Source organism: Colossoma macropomum, unplaced genomic scaffold, assembly GCF_904425465.1.
Source record: "Colossoma macropomum unplaced genomic scaffold, Colossoma_macropomum, whole genome shotgun sequence".
Taxonomy (NCBI): domain Eukaryota; kingdom Metazoa; phylum Chordata; class Actinopteri; order Characiformes; family Serrasalmidae; genus Colossoma; species Colossoma macropomum.
In genome coordinates this window covers 18,941,420-18,962,772 of record NW_023494795.1, presented here as the reverse complement: position 1 = coordinate 18,962,772, position 21,353 = coordinate 18,941,420, and the positions used below count along the sequence as shown (strand labels likewise).

The 21,353-nt window shown below is 38.5% G+C and overlaps 1 protein-coding gene across 1 annotated transcript in view; it reads left to right on the top strand.

The window, feature by feature from the left end:
* Positions 1–21,353, top strand: part of LOC118816104 (nesprin-2) — a 129,373-nt gene that overhangs the window by 66,523 nt on the left and 41,497 nt on the right. The window contains 22 exon segments of the mRNA XM_036582614.1: positions 1,815–1,958; positions 3,316–3,456; positions 3,693–3,875; positions 5,125–5,262; positions 5,451–5,636; positions 5,832–5,954; positions 6,087–6,269; positions 8,831–8,920; positions 9,139–9,243; positions 10,841–10,918; positions 11,041–11,517; positions 14,015–14,127; positions 14,261–14,393; positions 14,481–14,603; positions 15,587–15,739; positions 15,861–16,061; positions 16,360–16,461; positions 16,785–16,985; positions 17,280–17,441; positions 18,835–18,966; positions 19,816–20,021; positions 21,124–21,247. Of these exon segments, the coding sequence (XP_036438507.1) occupies positions 1,815–1,958; positions 3,316–3,456; positions 3,693–3,875; positions 5,125–5,262; positions 5,451–5,636; positions 5,832–5,954; positions 6,087–6,269; positions 8,831–8,920; positions 9,139–9,243; positions 10,841–10,918; positions 11,041–11,517; positions 14,015–14,127; positions 14,261–14,393; positions 14,481–14,603; positions 15,587–15,739; positions 15,861–16,061; positions 16,360–16,461; positions 16,785–16,985; positions 17,280–17,441; positions 18,835–18,966; positions 19,816–20,021; positions 21,124–21,247 (3,498 nt within the window).

Genomic DNA, 21,353 nt, shown 5'->3' with positions numbered 1-21,353 from the left:
CTCCGCCGCCCGGGCCCCGCAGTGAGGCCGCTTCAGGATACCTCACGTTCGACCCGAGCGGCCGAGCTGCAAGCTGGGGGTGTTGACGGGGAGGCGGAGCAGCAAGCTCTCGTTCCCTCTCGGCTAGGGTGCTCACGCTGCCCTTAATGAGAGTCAGCTGATGCTGATCTAGCTGGCAGCGTGAGCGCCTTTTTAAAGAGCTGAGAGGGAACAAAGCGAGAAAGAGGGACGAGCAGCAGCAGCAGAAACGACAACAAAAGACTGCAGAAGAGCTGAAAAGCTTGAGTAAAAAGACTGAAAAGCCTAGCTGTCTGAAGCCACTGAAAAAAGTGGCCAGTGTAGGTTTAGTTTGGGTTTGTCTGTGTTTGTGTTCATTTATGTGATTAAAGAAAATATGGCTGCTGCAGCACTGAACCCTGCCTCCGGCGTCCTGCTTGAGCCCGGGGTAGCACATGCCGTGCTACAGACCTTTTTTCTGACACTACCTTACTGTAAACAACAATATATGGCAAATACGGTGTCAGTGTTTCCAAATACTGAAGAGAAATATAAAAACAAAACGTTAAGAGCTGTCAGTAAGGTTATCACTGTCTCTCTCGCTCATTTACTCTCATGCTCTCACTATGAGCTGAGGTTAAACTAGCTGGTTTGTCAGCTAACTAATGCTAGTGTTGGCATCACCCCTTTTCTCTGCCTCACGTAAACCTATCTAGGTAACAAACTTCCTACACTATATTCTTGCAGAACAGGACCGCAGTTCTAGGACCCTGTGTTTTTGCGTCACTGCCCCCTAGTGAAGTGGATGACCAATGCTCTTTTCTCTCCTTACTTATAGGCTTATTCCATCCAAATACTACTTTGTCTCAGAATTAAACTTGTTTACTAAGAGTTGCATTTTGTGTAATTGTGTAAAAATAAAGGTGCAATCAGTTGCACATTGCTTTTACAGTCATTAAATCTCAAGCAGATATTTGAGACACAAGGAAGACTTTGGTGTCATAATATATATTTAATATATTAACGTTCTGTACTCACACTCTGTCTGTCATCATCCATCTTTTCCATGTGTTAATTGCGGTCCTTATATCCACGTCACTAGGGGGCAGTGTCGCGAAAACATAGGGTCCTGGAATTGCGGTATTGAAAATGCGGTCCTGAAACTGCTGCCTCCTGTTCTGCAGTCAGACCCTACTCAACCAATCAGCTGTACTGACCATAGTTTATCACAAAACCATATTGTAGATAGGTGCATTCACTCCTGTAACTAACTTTACTTAATGTTTCACTCTGTTTGTTGTAAATTTTGTTGTTAGTTTTAGTGAGCTTTAAGCCAGAATCCTGTCTTCAGCTTCAGCGGTTGCCTACCTGACGTTACTTTGCAGTAGTAGTAATGTATATTTATTTGGAGTGGTCAGTTGAAATAACAATTAGGATGGGCTAAAGCTCCCGTAAAGCTGGCCGAGCAACACCCATGGCTGAACTATTTATTTTTGTTGTTACTAGGCATGTGGCGATATAAAAATTTTGAATCACGATCATTAACTGACCTTTTATCACGGTGACAGTGTAGTGGGAACAGCCAGAGCTGATCTGCATATCTAAAATATCTCTGGTGAAACTACAGCTTGTTTGACTAAAATCCAGTGACTGTATTTCTAGAAAATCCAAAATAAGCCCATGTCTAGTTGTAACTGTAATAGACCATATTAGAACCCTTTCTGGATTCTACTTCTCCATAAATTTATGTAATTGCTGGTTTAAATGCTGTGACATCATGCACAAACTGTGCTGTATCTCTGTCTCATTCTCAATAGGAGATGAAAGTAGAGTTGGGATCTCAGCATGCAAGACTGCAGGACATTATGAACAGGGTGAAGAAGAGGAGCAATGAGCCACCTCAGGAGATCCAGACTTTACATGAAGAAATCACTGTCTGCCTGCAAGAAGTCAAAGAGAAAGTATATGCGAGTTGCTACATATGTGTTATGAGTATTCAGCAGTTGTTTTCTGTATTTTCCTATGAAATGTGTTTTGTAATGGATGCTTTATCACTGATAGTAAGATTTTATAGACAAACACTAATAAATATACAGACATGTACAAATATAGAGATCATATATACGGTATGTGCACATATGTATACAGTGCCTTGGAAAAGTATGCAACTCCCTTAAAAGTCATCAAATTAGTATAAATAACTCTAATACAGATTTTTCCAGACAATATTTTTTATTAAAAAACTGACATGCTCTTCAATCGAATTTTCAAAATTCATTATTTTCAGCAGGCCTTCTTAAAAACAAACAAAAGACTGAAAAAGGCTGCTTGCATAAGTATTTGACCCTTCAGACTAGTACTTAATAGAACCACCTTTTGCTGCAATAACAGCTTTAAGTCTCTTAAGGGAACTTTCTACCTGCTTTGCACACTGTTTGGGAGTGAGTTCCACCTATTCTTCCTGACAGATTTGCTCCATGTTGTTCAGGTTGGTTGGATGACGCTTGTGGAGCGCAATTTTCATCAACATTTTTCATTGTTCAACTACTCATCTCTTGCTTTAGCCTTATGCCAAGAGGTCATTGTCCTGCTGAAAGGTGACGTTTCTCTCAGGCTTCAGTTTTTTAACAGACTCAGAAAGCTCAATTTTCTTGTCTTGTCTGACCACAAAACCTTATCCCACAGTTTAATTGGCTCACTCTGATGCTTTCTGGCAAACTCTAAAAACTTTGATGTGTTTTTTTGTTCAGTAATGGCTTCATTCTGGCCACCCCCCTATACAGGCCAGTTGTATCCAGAGCTCTTGATATTGTTGACTGGTGCACCTTCACTCCAGTCTCAGCCTTGAATTCTGTAGCTCCTTCAGAGTGATTGTTGGCCACTCTGTATGGTACAGATACTGTACAGATACTGTTTCCATTTCCTTACAGTTAATCAAACAGTGTTCACTAGGATATCCAGAGTTTTTCCTTTTTCTTTCCTTGTTATAACTTTAACTCTCATTGCTTTCGAATTCTCTTTAGTCTTAATTTCCACAGCTTTTATTCAGATTCTCAGTCTGACCAGTGATACTTAAAAATATGTGGGTATTTTATTCAGAAAAGTTGAAGTTTTTCAGTGATTCACAGGCAGAGGCCAATTGTAAGCACACTGTGTCCTTGTTTGGGCAATATCTTTCAGCTTTGTAAACTAGGAGCTTTCTCAGCACAGGAGTCGAATACTTGTGCAAACAGCATTTTTCAGTGAATAAGTTTTGTCACAGAATATTTTCTTTACAAAAACCAATATCAGTTTTGACTGTTCCTCTGTGTGTTTCAGGTGAAGCAGGCCATTGAGAGAGCTAGCCCTCTTCACAGAATGAGCGAGCAGCTGGGTGAGGTGACTGTGGGCTTAACTTGTGTGCAGGCCCTGCTCCAAAAAAAGAGTTCCATGGTAAAAGAAGCTGAAAACACACTGAAGGTGAGCATGATTTGAAAAACTTAATACCAATGTGTGCATCATTTCAAGATGAATAAAACTTTTTGCAGCACAATTGTCTTTTAGTTTGCTCACTTTTGGCAATAATTGTGTGGAATGACAAGTAAATTTTATGTGTTATTTTTTCAATGTTCTTTTACTCATAGACACTCATAGATGTGGATATACGCATGCATATGTGTCTGCATGCTTATGTTTATGTGTCTCCACACTTGCAGCGTGTATGGGATGAGTTAGATCAGTGGCACTCTCGGATAACTGAGCTGGAAGCGGAGGTTCAGGAGCTGGCTGAGGAGCAGCCTGAACGAGCTCACATGCTCATGGATGAGCTCACCAAACCACTGCAGTTCTACCAGGCTGTAGCCAAACAGGCAGAGCAGAGGACCGCCTTCATTAGCAGAGTAAGTGTTATCCTATTTTCATTCCATTCTATTATCTTCCTGTGCTTCACAGGTCAGAATTAGCAAACACTATCACCTCAGGCTTGAACCTCTCAAAAGATGGATTTACCTACAGTTCATTTCCTTCTATTGAAACACACATTTAGACAACTCTAGTAGATTCAGTCTACTCATCAGTAACTTTTGCACAAACTTATGGAGTCCCTGCCAGCTTGAGCGCACACTGTCATTAAAGCAAAAGGGGGACTTACTAAATTCTAAGAAATTCTGAAATTCATGTAAACCTTCAAATAATTTACTCAAATTGTTATGCTGATAACATCATATGTAATGACAAACATTGTATTAAATTATAAAAGAATGCAAAATAAAAGCATTTTCACTAGTGCTCTCAGACCTCTGGATGCCACTGTTTACAAATTTATAAATAGTGAGATATGTTTATGCTTGATTTTGATTTGACCATGACCACAGACAGCAGCGACCTCACATTCATCCAGTCGTGAGTCATATTACCAGCACACACCTTTTTGTGTTTCTGCTTGCGTTCGCTTGGTGTGTTCATATAAAACGTGAAAATATATAACATATAAATATAAAACATAAAAATAATGTGTCTTTACTGTGCGCAGATGTAGACATACAGCGTGTTTGGAATCCCTTACAAAGCACAGTATACCACCTATCCAGATACTGTTACACCACTGAGTAGCAGTCTTTTAAAATAGCAAGTGTTGCTGTCAATACCATATTTTGAAAATTATATGTTATTAGGACTGGTCAAGATGTAAAAATGCTGCAGCTTCAGACTTACTTTGCTCTTTGCTATCTGTACACTTTTAACGGATTGAAAGAGACATGTATGTTAAATAATATTACAGTGGACAGCGCAACTCCTCTGGATAATAAACCATTTCACTTTCTGTTTTTAAGATTTCTGCAAAAAAAGAAATTTTCTAAAAACTAATTACACTTGCCACTGACTGTGTCGAGTTGTTTTCTCTAATAAAATGTGTAATTTCTTGTTATTTCAGTGTAAGTTACCAAATTGATATACTTTATACTCTGTAAATTTGGTTAATATTTCTTTGCTCTATTTGATAGATAACAGTAGTACAGAAAAAATATGTTTTCCTGTTTGGTTTATCACCATTACTCCACACATGAAAGATCTTCTGAATCTCTGTCTATTACAAATGTGTTGATGGGTTTATTTATGTGTTCTGAACACGTGCTGTGGTGCATTTAGATCCCTTCGTGTCTACAAGAGTATGAGGATATTCTCCATAGTTCTACCCGCTGGCTGGCTGAAGCTCAGTCCTGGTTGGATACCCCACAAACCTACACCACTGCCAAGTGCCTCCACAGCCATGCCAGCTCCTTACAGGTCTGTCCACTCGTACATATAATAGTCTTTTTAAAAGGCCTGCTGGCTTAACTGTCTTCTAGCTAAACTGCTTCAAGCCATTACTTATGTAAGCTATGTTTCATTTTCACCATAGTGAGCTGCACAGACAAAATGTTAGCTTAAATAAGTATTTATTAGTTGTGTCTGAGAGGCTGTTTGGTGTACAGATGGTGCTGGGTGAGTCAGAGGGGATCCGAAGTGCTCTGGAGGCTATTGGGCCTGCTCTGGAGGAGATCTCAGCAGTGTGTGACACCAGTTCTCAAGAGCAGAACCTTCTGCAGGTCCACACCAATGTCATCCATATGCAGCGCCGCGCTATGGAGCCACTCACCCAGCTCCAGCATGTAGCAGCAGTAAGCACCACAGTTTCTGGCTACACTTATATAAGGATCAGCAAGTTCAGATGACTGCAGACTGCAGAATTATATTATGTCGTGGTAGTTGCGGTTTTACCGTTAATTGATGCAGTACATAACTGAGATGTATTGCAGAGACAAACCATTTGGGATTTCTCGATGGCTTTTAATGCATAGCATTTTTGTATGTAGGAGATGGATGCCATTGAAGCAGAGGTGAAGACAACAGAGAAGAATGTAACAAAGATCCAAACCATCTTATCTACAGTGGACACAGAGGACATCCCCTTAGAGGAACATCTCCAGAACAGACAGGTAAGTCCAGTCACAACCGCATTTATGTGTAGTGGTACAAAATAATGGCCGCTAGTTTTCTTTGCTCTGGAAGCCCATTTAAGACACCTCATTCTTATTCAGAAGGTATTCTGGTATGACTACATTTTATAGGTAATCCTGGACAACCTCAAGGTAATGAAGAGAACCATAGCTGAGATTGAGAGGTGCAGGGCTGGCCTGGGACTGCCTGCAGGCGCAGAACACACTCTGTCAGCCTTCCACAGAGCCCAGCAGCTTCTGCAGCCCATCCATGACCTACAGCAGCTTACTGAAGAGCAGAGTGGTGTAATTAGGGTCTGTATTATTCTATAACTCACTGTTTGTGAGTCAGAGCATTGATAGTGGCCCTTATTCATCAAACTACAAAATACTCTACGTCTGAGTTATGAAACTTTGACCGCAGATAATGAATCAGTGATAGTGATGCGTGAAATCAAGCGCCAGCCCACCAGTACCTTATTTACATGTCTGTTACATGAAGCACTCCCTAATTTATGCAGCTTTTTCTATAGGGAGCTGATAAAACAATAGTATTTAGCACCCTGTGATCCAATAGCTGTGTTTGTAGACTGATCTTGAGGTGCTCCCTCCATTGACCAAGCTGTGTAGTGTTAAAATTATAAAGACTGAAAGGAATAAAATGTTAAATAGACAAACGTCTTAGTTTTGTAAGATGGTAGAATGGCATGATTATGTAGTCTGTTAGTAGTATAAAACAAAAGCAGATGTAATATATCTTTAAAAAACATAGATTTTAGCATTTGTTTTTATCAGTGTGCCTATAAAATAAGTGCATCACCTATTGGACTGGTTTGCCACATGCACAAATTATTATTATTATTTTTTATTTTAATTCTTATTATTGGTATATGACATTCATAATAGTATTGGTTAGTTAACACAAGTCGAGCATTTTTCTTTTCAGGTTGTTAAACTATTGGAGTTAGGATCCCCTGCTATGAAAACAGGTCACAGCTCTCCACAGAGACAGCCGTGCTGAGATAAAATGGACAGCACTGCAGCTTTCTTCATAGCAAATAATCATGTACAACTGCCACAAAAAATAGTTAAACACAATAGAATACTTTTATAAACATTACCTTCCTTGCTCACCCAAAAAGACAAAAATGTACTTTGTTTTTGGTTTTGTAAATCATACACATATATGTTTCCATCGGAATATAATGCGTTAAATATATAATGCAGTGTTATGGAAGAAAAAATTAGTGCATAGTTCAACTGAGGGAACTCCAAAACAGGTTTAAATTGTATTTTAGGGGTACTGTAAAAAAATGTAAACATTATACGGTTTTCACACTATGATACTTAATTAGGTCAGAAATACACATTATACTCAAATACCTAAAAGCACTCAGCATTTGAATAGAGAAGAATGTCATTCTTTCATATGAATTATGCCACAGAATATAAAAAAAGAAAGAAAATTGAATAGTAAATTTCAGTAGTATGAGCTTGTTAAGTCATTGAAAGTAATTCACCCCCTTATTTCTTTGTTTTTGACAGATTCATGATCATTATTTGAGATGTAAAACACTCATTATATGATTATGAAGCTCTGAAAGGTCACTTAGATCTTTATGCCAAATGCTTATTCAGCTCTTAGGACCAGCTCAGACATTTAACTGTATCCCTGACAGTTTTATAGCTGTTGTTAGTGTCTGATTCGCTTATCTTTCATGAAAGCAGTTCTGACCTTCAGCACTCTGTCTTGGATTTCTGAATCATGTTTCTGGGATGATATTATGAGAGTGATTAAAGAGATGCAGTGAAGCACATCTCTGATACAACAGTGATCTTTGCAGTATTGCCCTGGAAACAGGTTAATTAATGTCAGCTATAAACATGGTTAAGAAACATTTGAAATGAGCTGAGGCCGAAAATATAGCCAGTCTTTTCTCCTAAGAGAGCGTCAGCCCTTAAGTCCAGTATCATCAAATATCATAATATAAGACCTTTGACTATATCTGGCATGTTGGACCCCAGTTCATCATCTGAGGAAAGGATATTAAAATTCTAAATCCAAATGACCTCATGTCTTTCTCTCCAACTCTTTCATGTCTGTGCGAATAAAAGGAGGTGAGCATCCCTTCGGTTGTGTGTCAGTTTAGTGAAGTGGATCTGTGGGAATCATGGCTAAATAGGAATGTTTATAAATGAAATATCATAGAGACTAATGGATAAGAAGGCACCATATATCAGAAGCCAATATATTATTTACAGATAAATGGAAAAACGTCATTATTATTGTCTGTCTGATACTGAAATTACAGCCGTTTGCACATCCCAAGACTCTAAAATGACTGAGAAAGTAATATAGCATTGAGAAGTTATGATAAAATTAATATCTAAGATTCATCACATTTCATTGAAATATTGAATAAAACATCTAAAAATCCATTTCAGCAACTAGGATGTAATATCTAAAAATAGAAATGAACAAATATTATTAATATGGCAAGTGATTCCAAACTTCTGAACAGTAGCACACAATAATTGTTGTGTTTGATTTATGATAATGTAATATATAAATCATAAATTAATCATAAATTAAACATCATGCATTAATCTTTAGACTTGTAATCTGATTAATGTTCACCACATATCTGGATTATAGTGTGAAGTTTTTGAAAAGAAAACAAAAATTAATGGGTTTGAAATTGGCCACAAGTTAATTAACAGTGAATGACGATAGTCTCGGTTATCATTATTGGCCCAGATAGTCTGTATATCAGTGCATCACTGCTGCTGGCGGTATAACATTTACTCAGCCTTGTCATTTCCTTTGTATTACATGTGAGCTTTATTATAAGATGCTGACTGTGTTCCTCTCACAGGTTGCTATCGGTCATCCTGTAGACCTTGTCTCTCCCTCTGAGCAAGTAATGGCATCCAGCCTGACCCTGCAGTGTCCTGGAGATTTAATGGTAAGTTTAACACCCAGTTTTACATCGATTCTCACAGTGAACAACTGAGTACATTTCACATGCCCTCAGATGTGCGTTGCATAGCTGAGTACATACTGTGTTCCATCTAATCATTGCCTTCAAATGATGAGATGTTCTAGCACAACGGTGAATTTAGCTGATGAAGATGGTTAATGATTCAATCCTTCACAAACTCATAAACTCCTGGAACTGTAAAGCAGGTGCCTGCCGAAATACCACATGCTGGGGAAGAGGATGATGATGATTATGAGGATGAAGGCAGTCACTCTTCCTCTGAGACTCTCACATGCAGTGTTCCAGAGGTACAGAAGACAACTCTCTTTATCTTGAGCAGGGTGGCTCTAGTTCCACTGCCTTGGAGGATGTCTTTGGTCCTGAATTCCTTTCACTTTTGCACTGATTGCTTTTTCCAAAATACAAACTTCTTTCCAAAATACAAAGCAACTCTAGCTTTGTTTATGCTTGATTATTCTCAGGTCACATTTCACTTTAGTTATTCTCTGATTCAGTCAGCCTTTAATGTGCCTGTTTTGCACGTTTGGACCACACCCGAAACTGACCATGGGACAGAAGGGAAACTCTGAAGTCTAAGCAGGAGTTCTGAGCAGCTTTACTGAGATTGAGGAAGCTGGACTCACCTGTCGCTCAGCAAGAGAGTTGTAGAAGAGTTGGAGGAGAGAGGGTGATGATGGGATGTGAAATTTACATCACAGGAAACTGAAAGGAGAGGGGAAAGTCTGTAGAGCGAAGGATGTTGAGGGCGACAAGTTTCAGGCGTGGTCCTTCTCCCAAACTCCATTTTTCTTACTTTCTCTCCAACGTGCACAGCTTATGTTCAAATCCCTTTCTTTTCTTGCTTAACTAACAAACCCAAATGCAAACTGCAAGAACTTTTTCAACAGTCCTACTTCTTCATTTTCGCTTTATTTCTAATTGTTCATAAATGTCAGAAGCCTTGTGCTGCCTGAACAGTAACTGTATAGGAGAAGGAAAAGCATTTCCTGTTTATATAATGTAAAAACTTATCATTGATGTTCAGACAATAAAAGGCTGCTTTTTAAAATGGTATTTTTATACTAAAGTATTTTGTAAAAAAAGGATTTTTTTCTTGTTGACTGTATGAAAACAATGTAAGCTCTTTAAGCAAATTTTAAATTTTAAGGAGAATTCCAGAAATCTTTTACATAATTCAGTCATTAAGATGTAAACAAAGTCATATCAAATGGTTGGATGTGAGATGGTGCATCGTAGAGAAATTTACCGCCTCAGATTTCTTTACAGTGGTGAATAGGCACCAGGAATCGCGATGTCCACAACACGAATGTGTTTATATTGTTTATGTTTTTATTTGCATGTTTATAATGATAAAATAGTGGTAAAGCCAAAACAAACCAAAGTTTTCTTTGGGTACTATTTTGCTTTACACCACCTTGCATGTACCCCTCGCCATGAATGGCCAAAACCTTATCTCAGAACTATCATAGAGTCATCAGGTAATGAATCTGTAACCATTTATATATTAGCTTTCTATGATGTAACTTTTACAGGCATTAACGATTCAGCTGTCTGGTTCCTATTACCACCACTGTAAACAATACTAGAATGGCTTATTTCACAACAAACCGCTCTAAATGACTTTGTTTACATCCTAACGATTAAGACAAGTGAAAGTCCCCTTCAAATTTGAAATTGTAAGCATACATTTTGCCTTTTTATTTCATTTCCATTTTTGGTCGCAACATCCACGTCCTCCATCCACATCCATCTGCTATTCTAAGCATAACCTGCTTGGACTTCCTGTCAAATACAGCTGCTCTCCTCTTCTCTTTGAAGAATTCAGTCTCCAGCCATCAGGTCTATTTTTAAACACTCTCTTCTTATCCTAACTATCTAAACCAGGACCTGGACGAGATTCTGATGGATGAGGAGCTTGCTGAAACCGATGCTACCATTGTGGTCCCATTGTCTGTCTCTAAGGTAAGTTTTGCCTTCTTGCTAGGAGAATTGTATGATTCAAATAGTCACATCTTTCAGCTAAGCAGTGTCTCAGTGGTGTAGGGATGTGTGTCATGTTCTTACTTTAATACCTGATTTTACAGGAATCACCTCTGAAAGAGACAAAGTCCATGGAGTCTGTACCTTTGACAACTGAGTCTAAACCTGGAAATACGGGTTCACATACACAGCATACAGGATCCATTACTGCAGAAAACAGCTCAGTTTTTGTGGACACTGATTCTGTGCCTGCGATCGCTGACCGACCTGTTGATACACTAACACCGGTAACAGTTGAACCTACTTTGCAACTTGCTTTAGCATCTGAAATTAATGAAGAAACCAAGGAAATGCTCAAAGACATCAAACAAGCAGAAACCTTGTCTGAGGAGCCTAAAGGACCGACAGTGAAAGATTCAGTTAAATCAGAAAAGACAGAGACATCTGCTATACATCCTGATGGGGAAGATAAAGACAAGGAGGCCACTAATGTGGGGTCAAAGACTCAGGAGACATCAACAGACCAGTCCGTCTCCAAACCCACAAATAATGAAGAAGACACATGCACATCAGTCAGTAAGGTCAGTGAGATGGTGGAGACTATGGTGCCTGCACTGGTCATCTCTCACCCAGACACAGAGACTGGGACTTCAAAACAGCACAGCACTGGTAAACTACTACTGCATTCCATCATACTAAATCCTTAGTGTCCCACTTAACGTCTGCTTTATATGCACTGTCGTTAAAAGAAAAGGAATCACTTGTCATATTTTTTTTGTTTTAAATACACTGTTAAAAACGAGAGGTCGGCTCAACTCAAAATGATATAGTAACTGATTACATGGCTTTTCTTGAGTTGACTCAACTTGAGGACGCAAGAGTTCAAAAGTTCTTTTAATTTTTTAGTTCTGCATCTCAATTGGGTAAATGGTTAGTCCACTGCACCACTCAGGAACACATGAAGCAACTCAGATTTTGTGTCTACAGATGTTTAATACGCTGGAGAAAATATTTGTTGTTTTAACTATAAAGCATGGCAGAGTCTCATGTGGTACAACTGTCTAATAATTCATCCCAACATCAGGAGGTTGTGAGTTTGAGTCCCAGCAATACTGTTGCTGTCCATATCCAGAAGCCAAAGAGAAAATTATGCCAGATGGGACTGTGTGATGGAAGAGCACCAGCGATTGGGGAAATTGGTTTAAAAAATTCAGTGTTGTTTATTCAACTGAGATGAAGACCTAGAAACAGTAGCTGGGAGAGTTTTTGACTTGGGTAAACTTTGGTGTCCTCAAGTTGAGTCAATTCCAGAAAAGCCATGTAATCAGTTACTAGATCATTTTAAGTTTGAGCAGACTTCTCATTTTTTACAGTGTACAATAACTTAGACACTATAGCTGTGAATATAGACTAGACTAAAAATATTTTTAAATGGCCTATTTAAAATTTCAAGTAGGTGGATCATAGAGATATTTTGTTAAAACTGAAAGAAGTAGAATTATTGAGTCAGGAGAAAAAAAAATCATGCTAAAATGTGGTCACCTTGTAAAGCCCAAGATAGTAATTTCACAGTCAGAGGTGTTGGCATTACAAAACATTCTGCATGTTGTGTTCAGTTACACATTTTGACCAGATAAGTCTTGAAATCCCCAAAACGTACATAGACTCTCAGAAATAAAGGTACGAAACTGTTACTGGGGCAGTACCCCTCTTGTCACTGGGGTGGTACCCTCAAGGGTACATCTCAGTACCTTCAGTCAGGAAACATAATTGTACCATAATCCATTAAAATTATACTTTTTATAAATTAGTTGTTTTGACTCCACACACCCATCTCGTCTCCAGGCTTTTTATTTTATTGTTTTGTTTTAAAACATTAGGTTATGAAAAATATGTACTTTTCATGCGGAAAAACTTCACGTCTGTTTGGACCTTAAAACCACTGGTGTACCTTGGAGGGAACATTTACATTGTTTGTACCTTGATGAACAAAAATGTACCTGCACAGTACCTTTATTTCTAACTGTGTAGTGTAGCCTTAAATGACTGGAAATAAGAACTATCACATAATAAATCAACATAATAGTCACAATACACTTTTATCACTCTTTTTTAAATATGAATTATAAACTTTACTATTGTCGTAAGCTATACAGCTTCCTCATATCAAATTTTCCTCACTTTTTTTTGAATAAACGAGTAGTATGCATACATTGTTTCTGAACGTACTGTTAAAACCCCATTCCACACAGTCCATATCAGTGCCATCAGAACAAAATCTTTCTCATATTTTTACATAATTTAGAAAAATACCAACTGCTGTTTACACTGTGTCAAAATTTCACAACAAACAAACCAAAAGAAAGAGTCCAAAATGACATAGAATAAAATATTATTACATTGACTTACATTGAAGTTTAAGAATCGTTTTTCCTTCTCCTGTAAAGTGACTTTTTTGGAGATAGAAAGTTTTGTTCCAACATTAATGATATATAAACTATTAAATCCATTACTTTTTGTTATTTCACAAAAAACATATTCACATATTCAATCTACAGCAGTTTAGCCTCACCTATTCATTGTGAAGGTATAAGGAGTGTTTCAGCCCAGACTGTTTTTCGAAAGAGCCACAATACGAGACAGCCGATCAGAACAGAACTAATTTCCATATGGCAGCCTTAAAGGCACAGTAACAAAAACAGGAATTAGGAATAGGTAAAAATGAACTGTTTTTGGTACATAACACAAATATTAAAAGTGGACCTCAGGAAAAAAAATAAAATGCTAGAAAAGTGTAGGATATGGACTCCTTCATTTTTTATACAGATTCCTACCTTCCTATGAAGTGAAATCTGTGACGTAGCACAGGACTAGCGTATTAGAATGTTTTATAATGTTTCTTCAGCCATGCTGGAAAAACATTGCTTGCAAACTTTTGAACAGTAGTGTTTTTTTGTTAGTTATTATTTTTAAGCCCTTATTAGTTGATGGCTGAGACACAATACCACTCGATACGGCACTGTAGAAGAAATATTCTGTCCTTATTGGTGCACATAGTTAACACTTCTTCTTCTTTAGCAGGTGCAGAGTGAGCTGAGAGAGCAAAGAGATCTGATTGAGGCCATTGCTCGCCACGGCAGCAGCTCTGATCTTGAGCAAGAGGAGCAGACACAGACACAAATGCATTCCAGGTAGGGGGCTCTCATTTCACCTTCACTGAACACTGTATACAGTAAGGGAGTGCAATGGAACTGGATGTCCTTCATTGTCCAGTGAGGACCACTGATGAACCACCACTAAAAAACAAGGTTCGTCTTTGTCTAGGTCCAGTGGTGCGAGTGTTCCTGGACAGGCAGTGGAAAGAGCTACGGCCATAGAGACGTGGACCAAGCTTCACCACAGACTGCAGGCTCTACTGGACGCCTTAAACACTGTGCAAGACAGAACTACATCAGAGGTCTGTGTCAGATCTCTATAAAGACTATTAACTGACTCTCCAAACCTTTGTGTTCCAATATGTATTGTTCTGTGTTCCTCACTGCAGGGGACAGGGTTAGCTGAAGATGAGGTGGATAGTGATATAGGACCTTCCCTCATACAAGAAATGCATAGACATGCTGAGCAACTTCGCCGTATCCGTCAAAATGCATGCAGCATGGGAACCACGGTGAGCTTGAGACTGTTATAGCTTCCTTAGTTAAACCTCAGAAAGAGGAACCTTAGGCTGTTATGATGATGGTTTGGCCAAATATCAAATTTCCCCTGATTTTTTTCAGTTTGGTGTCCAAAGTTTATTTAATCAGTTTTGTGCTGGAGTTATGAAGCTAAAGTTGCTAATGTAATGGAACTTGCACTTTTCATGAATGAGTTCAATTTTCATCTTGCTGCAGAATGACCATCAGTATTTTTATTCTATTTTCTCAATTTACACACCAAAAATTGTTTGGCTGCGTGAGTAAAGCTTGCATTCAACACTGCTACCAAAATTATTGTTAGAAAAAATAATATATTTATGTGAACTATATAGTTATTAGTAGATAACATGCAACATGTGCTAACCACCCTTGAATGCTAGCTTATTTATTTAAATTCGCAACCTTTAGCAATTAATTATTTTTGAGTGAAAATGAAATGAAAATGGCTTGAAACAATGACTGATTTCAGTTCAGTTACCATCAGTTTTGGCAGAGGTTTTGAGTGTTGTGGATTAGAATCATAGATGTTGTTCCACATCACAGATGCTCTTCAGTATTTAGCCAATCATTTTAATGGTCAAATTAGCATTTAACATAATAACATATATAATTAAATATCAGCTTATTCCCAACAGTAGAAACAATTGCTATAGAAAACGGTTTTTGTGTGTTCCTGTGTGTATATATATGTATATCTAAATATATATATATATATGTGTGTGTGTGTGTGTGTAAATGTGGAATGTGCAAAAGTTATGTCACATTTTATATTTTAGTTTTTTCCATTGTGTTAAACTCAGCAAATAAATAGATTTTGTGCACTTGTAGAAAAATGCCTTATTTATGTGTTAATTTATTTTCACTCAGAAAATCAACAAAGTGTGTAACATGACTGTGGTGATTTGCAAACTTTTGCATACGACTATAACTTGAGTCTTCTGGCCATTGCCTTCAGGCTGCTGTAGCAGAGGTATGGGGAGCTGTTCAGCCTGAGCTGTGCGAGACTCTGACAGGTCTGAGTCATTCACTCTCCAGCATCACTCGGACAGTACACACACCATCAGAAAGAAGCAAGGAAGCCTGCCAGCTCCAACTGCTAAACCTGCAGGTAATAACACTCATGTAATGCTCCACTAGGTTCCAGTGTTCCACCGCTAGTTAGATATTCCTCTCAGAGCATTATTAACACATGCCTTATTGAAGTCTAACCCCTACTATACCTCTCTCAGTGTGTATCAGCACAGCTGGTGTCTATAAGCAGTGAGATAAGCAGTATGGGCTCAGAGATCACTGAGGCCTTGGGTCCGGAGGCATCTGTCATGTCTGCCTGCCTGGAGTGTCTCCACAGCTGCATATCCTCATCTCAGAAAGCCCTGTCATCCCAAGAGGAGCTTCTGAGCAGACAGCTGGGTCATACACCTCAGCTTCAGGTTAGTTCCTCATAATAATGATAATAATAATAATAGTAATAATAATAATCGATTTATATAGCACACTTTTATGTGTGCATGAACAAAAACAAAACAACAAATTACAATAAGACAATAAGATAATAGATTTTTTAACAATGATAAAATACGATTGAAATAAAACAAATTGGATAAAACAGAAAAGGTAAAGTTAAAGGTAAAGAAAAGAGAAAAAGTAATCACTGAGTAAGCGCCTACGTTGTTTTCACAGTGTGGATGTTGCTTCAGTATTGAGGTCTTTAATATCCATTTTACTTAGGCTGGGAAACAATTACTTGAAAGCCCAGTGTTGGTGTTGAAGGCCAAAGAGGTTCAGCAAAGTGACTCAAGAAGTCTAATTCAGGATCGACCCAAACTACAGGTAAATTGTCTGTTCCCTTTTATACAGTTTTAAACTTTCAGTGCGTTATATATTGTTTGTTGAACATTAACATAATACTGATCGTTGCTTATATTGCCCAAGGTTTTATTTTGTGCTGTGTGCATCCTGCCATATATTTTAATTTCTTAAAAAATTGAAAGCCTCACAGTCAAAAGATCACAGTCACGATATCTAGCAATATAATCACAAGATCGTGTTATTGTCTGTATCATGCAGCGATAATTTGCAGTCATTCCGAAAGATATTGTTCTGTAGAGGACATTGTCACTGACTTATCTATTCCCTTTCCTCTGTCCTCTCAGAGTGTGCAGGGCAGTGTATGGAGCTCCGTTCGAGGGCTGCAGTGCTCAGTAGCAGAAGCTCCAGCACTACACCGCAGCTGTCAGGCACTTCTGCAGGCCTTGAGGGCTCTACTAGAACTGGGCTCTGAGCGAGTGCAAAGCAGCCAAGTCCCAAAACCTCACAGCTGCAGTGAGCTCCAAAGCCTCCTCAAAGAACACAAGGTACATGGCCACATACAATCTTCTGTCAACCCAGTAATTTTATTACAGTGTAGCTGAATGTTCTTTAAACACTGTGCTGGCTATTTATCACTGTTAATCAGAGTTGATTTTGGGAGTTGAGTTGACAGACAAAGCTCAAAAACACATGAAATCTTTAGATTTAATGATAAACGCAGATATGGGGCAGAAACTCCATAGATCTACACACATCACAGTTATAGTCACATGCCATAAGTCTTCATCTCAGTCCATTACTGATTTTATTCACCTGTATTTTAATGAATGTGCTGACAGAAGTACTTCCAGGAGTTGAAGAGCTACCACGTGATGATACGGCATCTATCTGAGAAGCTACCAGACGAGGCGCTGCAGGGTCAAGAAGAAGTTGGGCAATTGGTCACTGAATTACTCTTACAGGCTCAAGAGCAAGGAGCTCACATGCAGTACAACTTACAGGTAGGTTGATGACATGATGTGTATATTTGTGTCCAAATCCTTTATTTCCTTATGAAATTATTTTAAAAAATGCAGGTGATGTCACATTATTCTACTTCCTTTATGTGAATACATTGTCGGTGCAAAGTACAATTAATTTTAGATGTTTATGCCTGCCAAAGTCTAGAAATGTCAGGTGGTGCCACCATCAAAGCATACATGCAGGTTAAAAAAAACTATTAAAAAGGGACTTAAACAACATTATGTTGTATTTGAAACCTTTAAAATATAAACATAGCATGTTGCAAAACAGTGCAGCTAAAAGTATTTACAACTTACCTTAAAACCTTTGTAAATTCTGATTCCCTTAAATGTCACATGGCGCAGCCAAGAACATTTCTGACAATGTTTTAAGAAGGAGTGGATAGGGTATTGACCCCACTTGACCTTCATGGTGCATTGCCAAAGTCAGTAGTCCTTTCACAAGGTCAGGTGGTACAACCTCAGGAATTTGTACCATTTATACCATTTATACCATTATAAAAGATGTGAAACAAATTGTTGTTGTTGGAAGAAGTGACTTTACAGGAGAAAGAAAAAACTACTTTTCATGTCAAAGGAACCAGATTTGTTTTCAAGTAATTTTGGGCAGTTTCTTTTGGCTGGTTCATCTTTAAATGTACACACAATGTAAAAGGTCAACAGGCATTTTCAAATTATGTCAAAAACTGAAAAACAACAAAAATGGAGATTCAAGGTTTTCTCCCAAAAACAGTGAAATACCAATACATTGAGTGGATTCTTGCAATTGTTTTAATAGTTTAACAGTTTTAGTTGTTTTCTTAACAAACATGCACATCATATCCTTTTTTATTATTTTTATTTTGTTATCATTTTGAAAGCCTTATTTGCTGTTGTCCCAGCTATATGTAGAGGGCTCACGTTCAGTTCTAACCACAGTGTGCAATCATCAGTTTGCACATAAACACTCAATACTAGTGGTTCCCATCTAATGAGCGACACATGAAAAAACTTAAAACAATAAATATTGTTAGAAATCAAACTATTGCTCATGAATTTAACATGTAGGCGCAAATTGGTGGAAAACATTCAGAACTGTATAACAAGAAATTTTTACCTTAGTGGAAAATCTCTTCTGAGTATGGAATTCCGTGACAGTAGATGTAGAGCCCATTTCTGCTCTTCTAACTGTCCTCTATGAATAAATGCAAATGAAAGTCATTGGAGCACAATCAATTTAAACAGTATGTTGAATACCACAATCAATAATACATGTTACTTGTAAGTGTTGTAAAAACCATCAGCTAGCACTTAATTTGAATATCACTGATGTAAATAATGAGTGTCTTGTGTGCATTCTCTTTTCTTGCATGCTGCTGGTTGTGGGCTACAGGAGTGGTCTCAGTATGAAGAAATAAAAGGAAGACTGTGCAAGCAGCTGGAGGAGCTGGAGGCCACCATGCCCAATGAAGGCCTGGACAGTGAACCTGCAGCAGAACTAGAGAAACGACTGCAGACCTACCAAGTAAGATCTGCTTCTAAAAGTTACTCACCTTCTGAAAGTTTAAAAATGAAGCCCCTAAAATTCTCTTACATCTTTTTGCTAGAGATAAGGTTCTGCATGTGTAAAGCATATAAATTCCAATTTAGTGTGCATTAACAACAGTTAGATTACCCAGTTTTGCTTTCCCTTTGTGAGTTTGATAGCCACCCTCCTCTCACAGCATTTTTATCAGGTGTTGCTCATCTATCTGTGCGCCAAACTCATTAGACTCTGTGATATAGAGGACATGAGGAGGTCCATCCTGTTCAGATAAGTTATTTGGCAAGCCCTCTGGTGAACTAGCACAAGCAGCTTTGGTAGATGAGGCATGAAGTAGATGGGAGAGGGGGGTCTTTTCCTTTGTGAAGGATTCATTGGTTGTGGGTTGCATGGGACCCTTTTCAGCACACTCTATTCCAAAACCAAATTACTTGGAAAGATAGCCATGTCTGTAGAACTCCATGTTCTGCCTCCCGCTTTGGCTGCTCTTGTATTATTTCTTTCCCTACAATTATGGAAGCTCATTTCTCAGCCCGATTGACTCATGCAGAACGATGAGCAGTGCCTATTGGATGCTGGTAATAGATTTACACCGAGCTCATTCCCATTCCAAAGCCCAGACCTCAAGAGGTAGAAGTGAACGGAGCTGATGTTGCCATAGCACTGAAAGAGATGGCGTGGATGCAGGGAGATAGATGTGGGGAGTTAGGACTGAGTGCAGATGATGAATAGGCCTTTTTTGTAGCTTTCTATCTTGCTTTCTTACTTTCTTGGTTTTTGTTTTTCTTGTTTGTTTTCTTTCTTGCTTTCTTTTCTGTCTCTCTTTCGCAGTGGTTCCAAGGGATGCTGGAGGAGAGCAGGCCTCAACTAGGTCTGCTGCAGGACTTGAGCAGAACACTGCAGGCCCAGGGCAGTTATTGGGAGCGAGCTGGTCTGCCTGGTCCTGGAGAAGGACTGCAGGCTAACTGGCGGGCTTTCTGCAGACGGCTGGAGCATGAGATCCAACTCACAAAGGAGATGAGAGTCAACTATGCTAGGTGTGGCAGATATGCTAAAAACAATAAAACAAGTTATAAGCTGGTTCTCTCTCATGATTGTGGAGGCTACATGTAGTGCCTGTTTTGTGTTTCCTTTAACACAAAGGTCCAATAGCAGTTCAGCACATTTTGGGGATTTTCCTGCTTAAACATACCTACTAAACCTGGCAATTAATCTGTGCGTTTAATGAGGTGTATTTGAGCAGGAAAATCACCAAACTGTGCTGGACTGAAGGCCGTTACACATCAAACATGATCTGAATAAACAACACCAAAATACAAAATATTCAGACACAGTTTTTTCACATTAAAATTATACACACCAGGTGTGCTGTAAAAAAAAATAATAAAAAAGCAGAGGATTGATTTGAAGTGCAAAAAGACACACAAAACAGACAAATGGTTAGTTTTTGGGCTGATTCTGGAGATGACAACACAATGTATGACAAAACAGAGAACAAACTAATCCTTTTCACACTTATTAAAAGTTACAGCTGCTTGGACCCAGCTGATCAGTAAACTTGTTTATTGCCATGCCAACAGCAGAGTCAACTGTGACTGATTTTTGAACATTCACAAAAAACGAACAGAGAGCGAATAAAATAATGTTGCATTTTCTTCAGAAATTGTGCTTGGGGTGCAAGATGTTGTACACGCAATTTTAAAAAATTCACTGACATCCACATAAATCACACAAATAAATAATGATTGCTGGGTAAAGTGGCCTACAGAGCCAAAGCTGGATAAACCTGATATGTCCTACTGGACTCACAGAGAGCTTGATAGCTGTTGGATGATTTGAATAACTGTAAAGAGTAGGAAAAACAGAAGAATTGCAATATAGTGTTGGTTTTCAGTCCTGGTCCTGGAGTAACACTGCCCTGCACTGTAGTGTCTTCCCTGCTCTAACAGACCCACTTCAGGAAGGGCTTGTTAATTAGTTCCTTAGCTGCATCAACTCTAAAATATGCATGGCTTTAGTACTCTAAAACTAAGACTGAGAACCACTATGTACTACACCTTTACATATATTGCTTTGTTTACTTTTTCACACTAATCTGAAAGGCTAAACGCAGTGTGTGTGTTTATACTTGTTCTGTAGGTTTCAGAGCAGCTCTGCTGAACTGGAGGCGTGGATGGAAACTGCACATGCCCAAGTGCAGAAATGTAACAGCATCTTTGATTCTAATCCACAAGACTCAAAACTGCTTCTGCCAAAACTCATGGTAATTGTCAACAAATCTTCAGTGTTTAAACCTATTGAAAGGAATAGTCTGGTGAAAAAACTCCCCAAGTGTAGTTGGTCAGCCTGAACATGTTTGGTATCTGTAG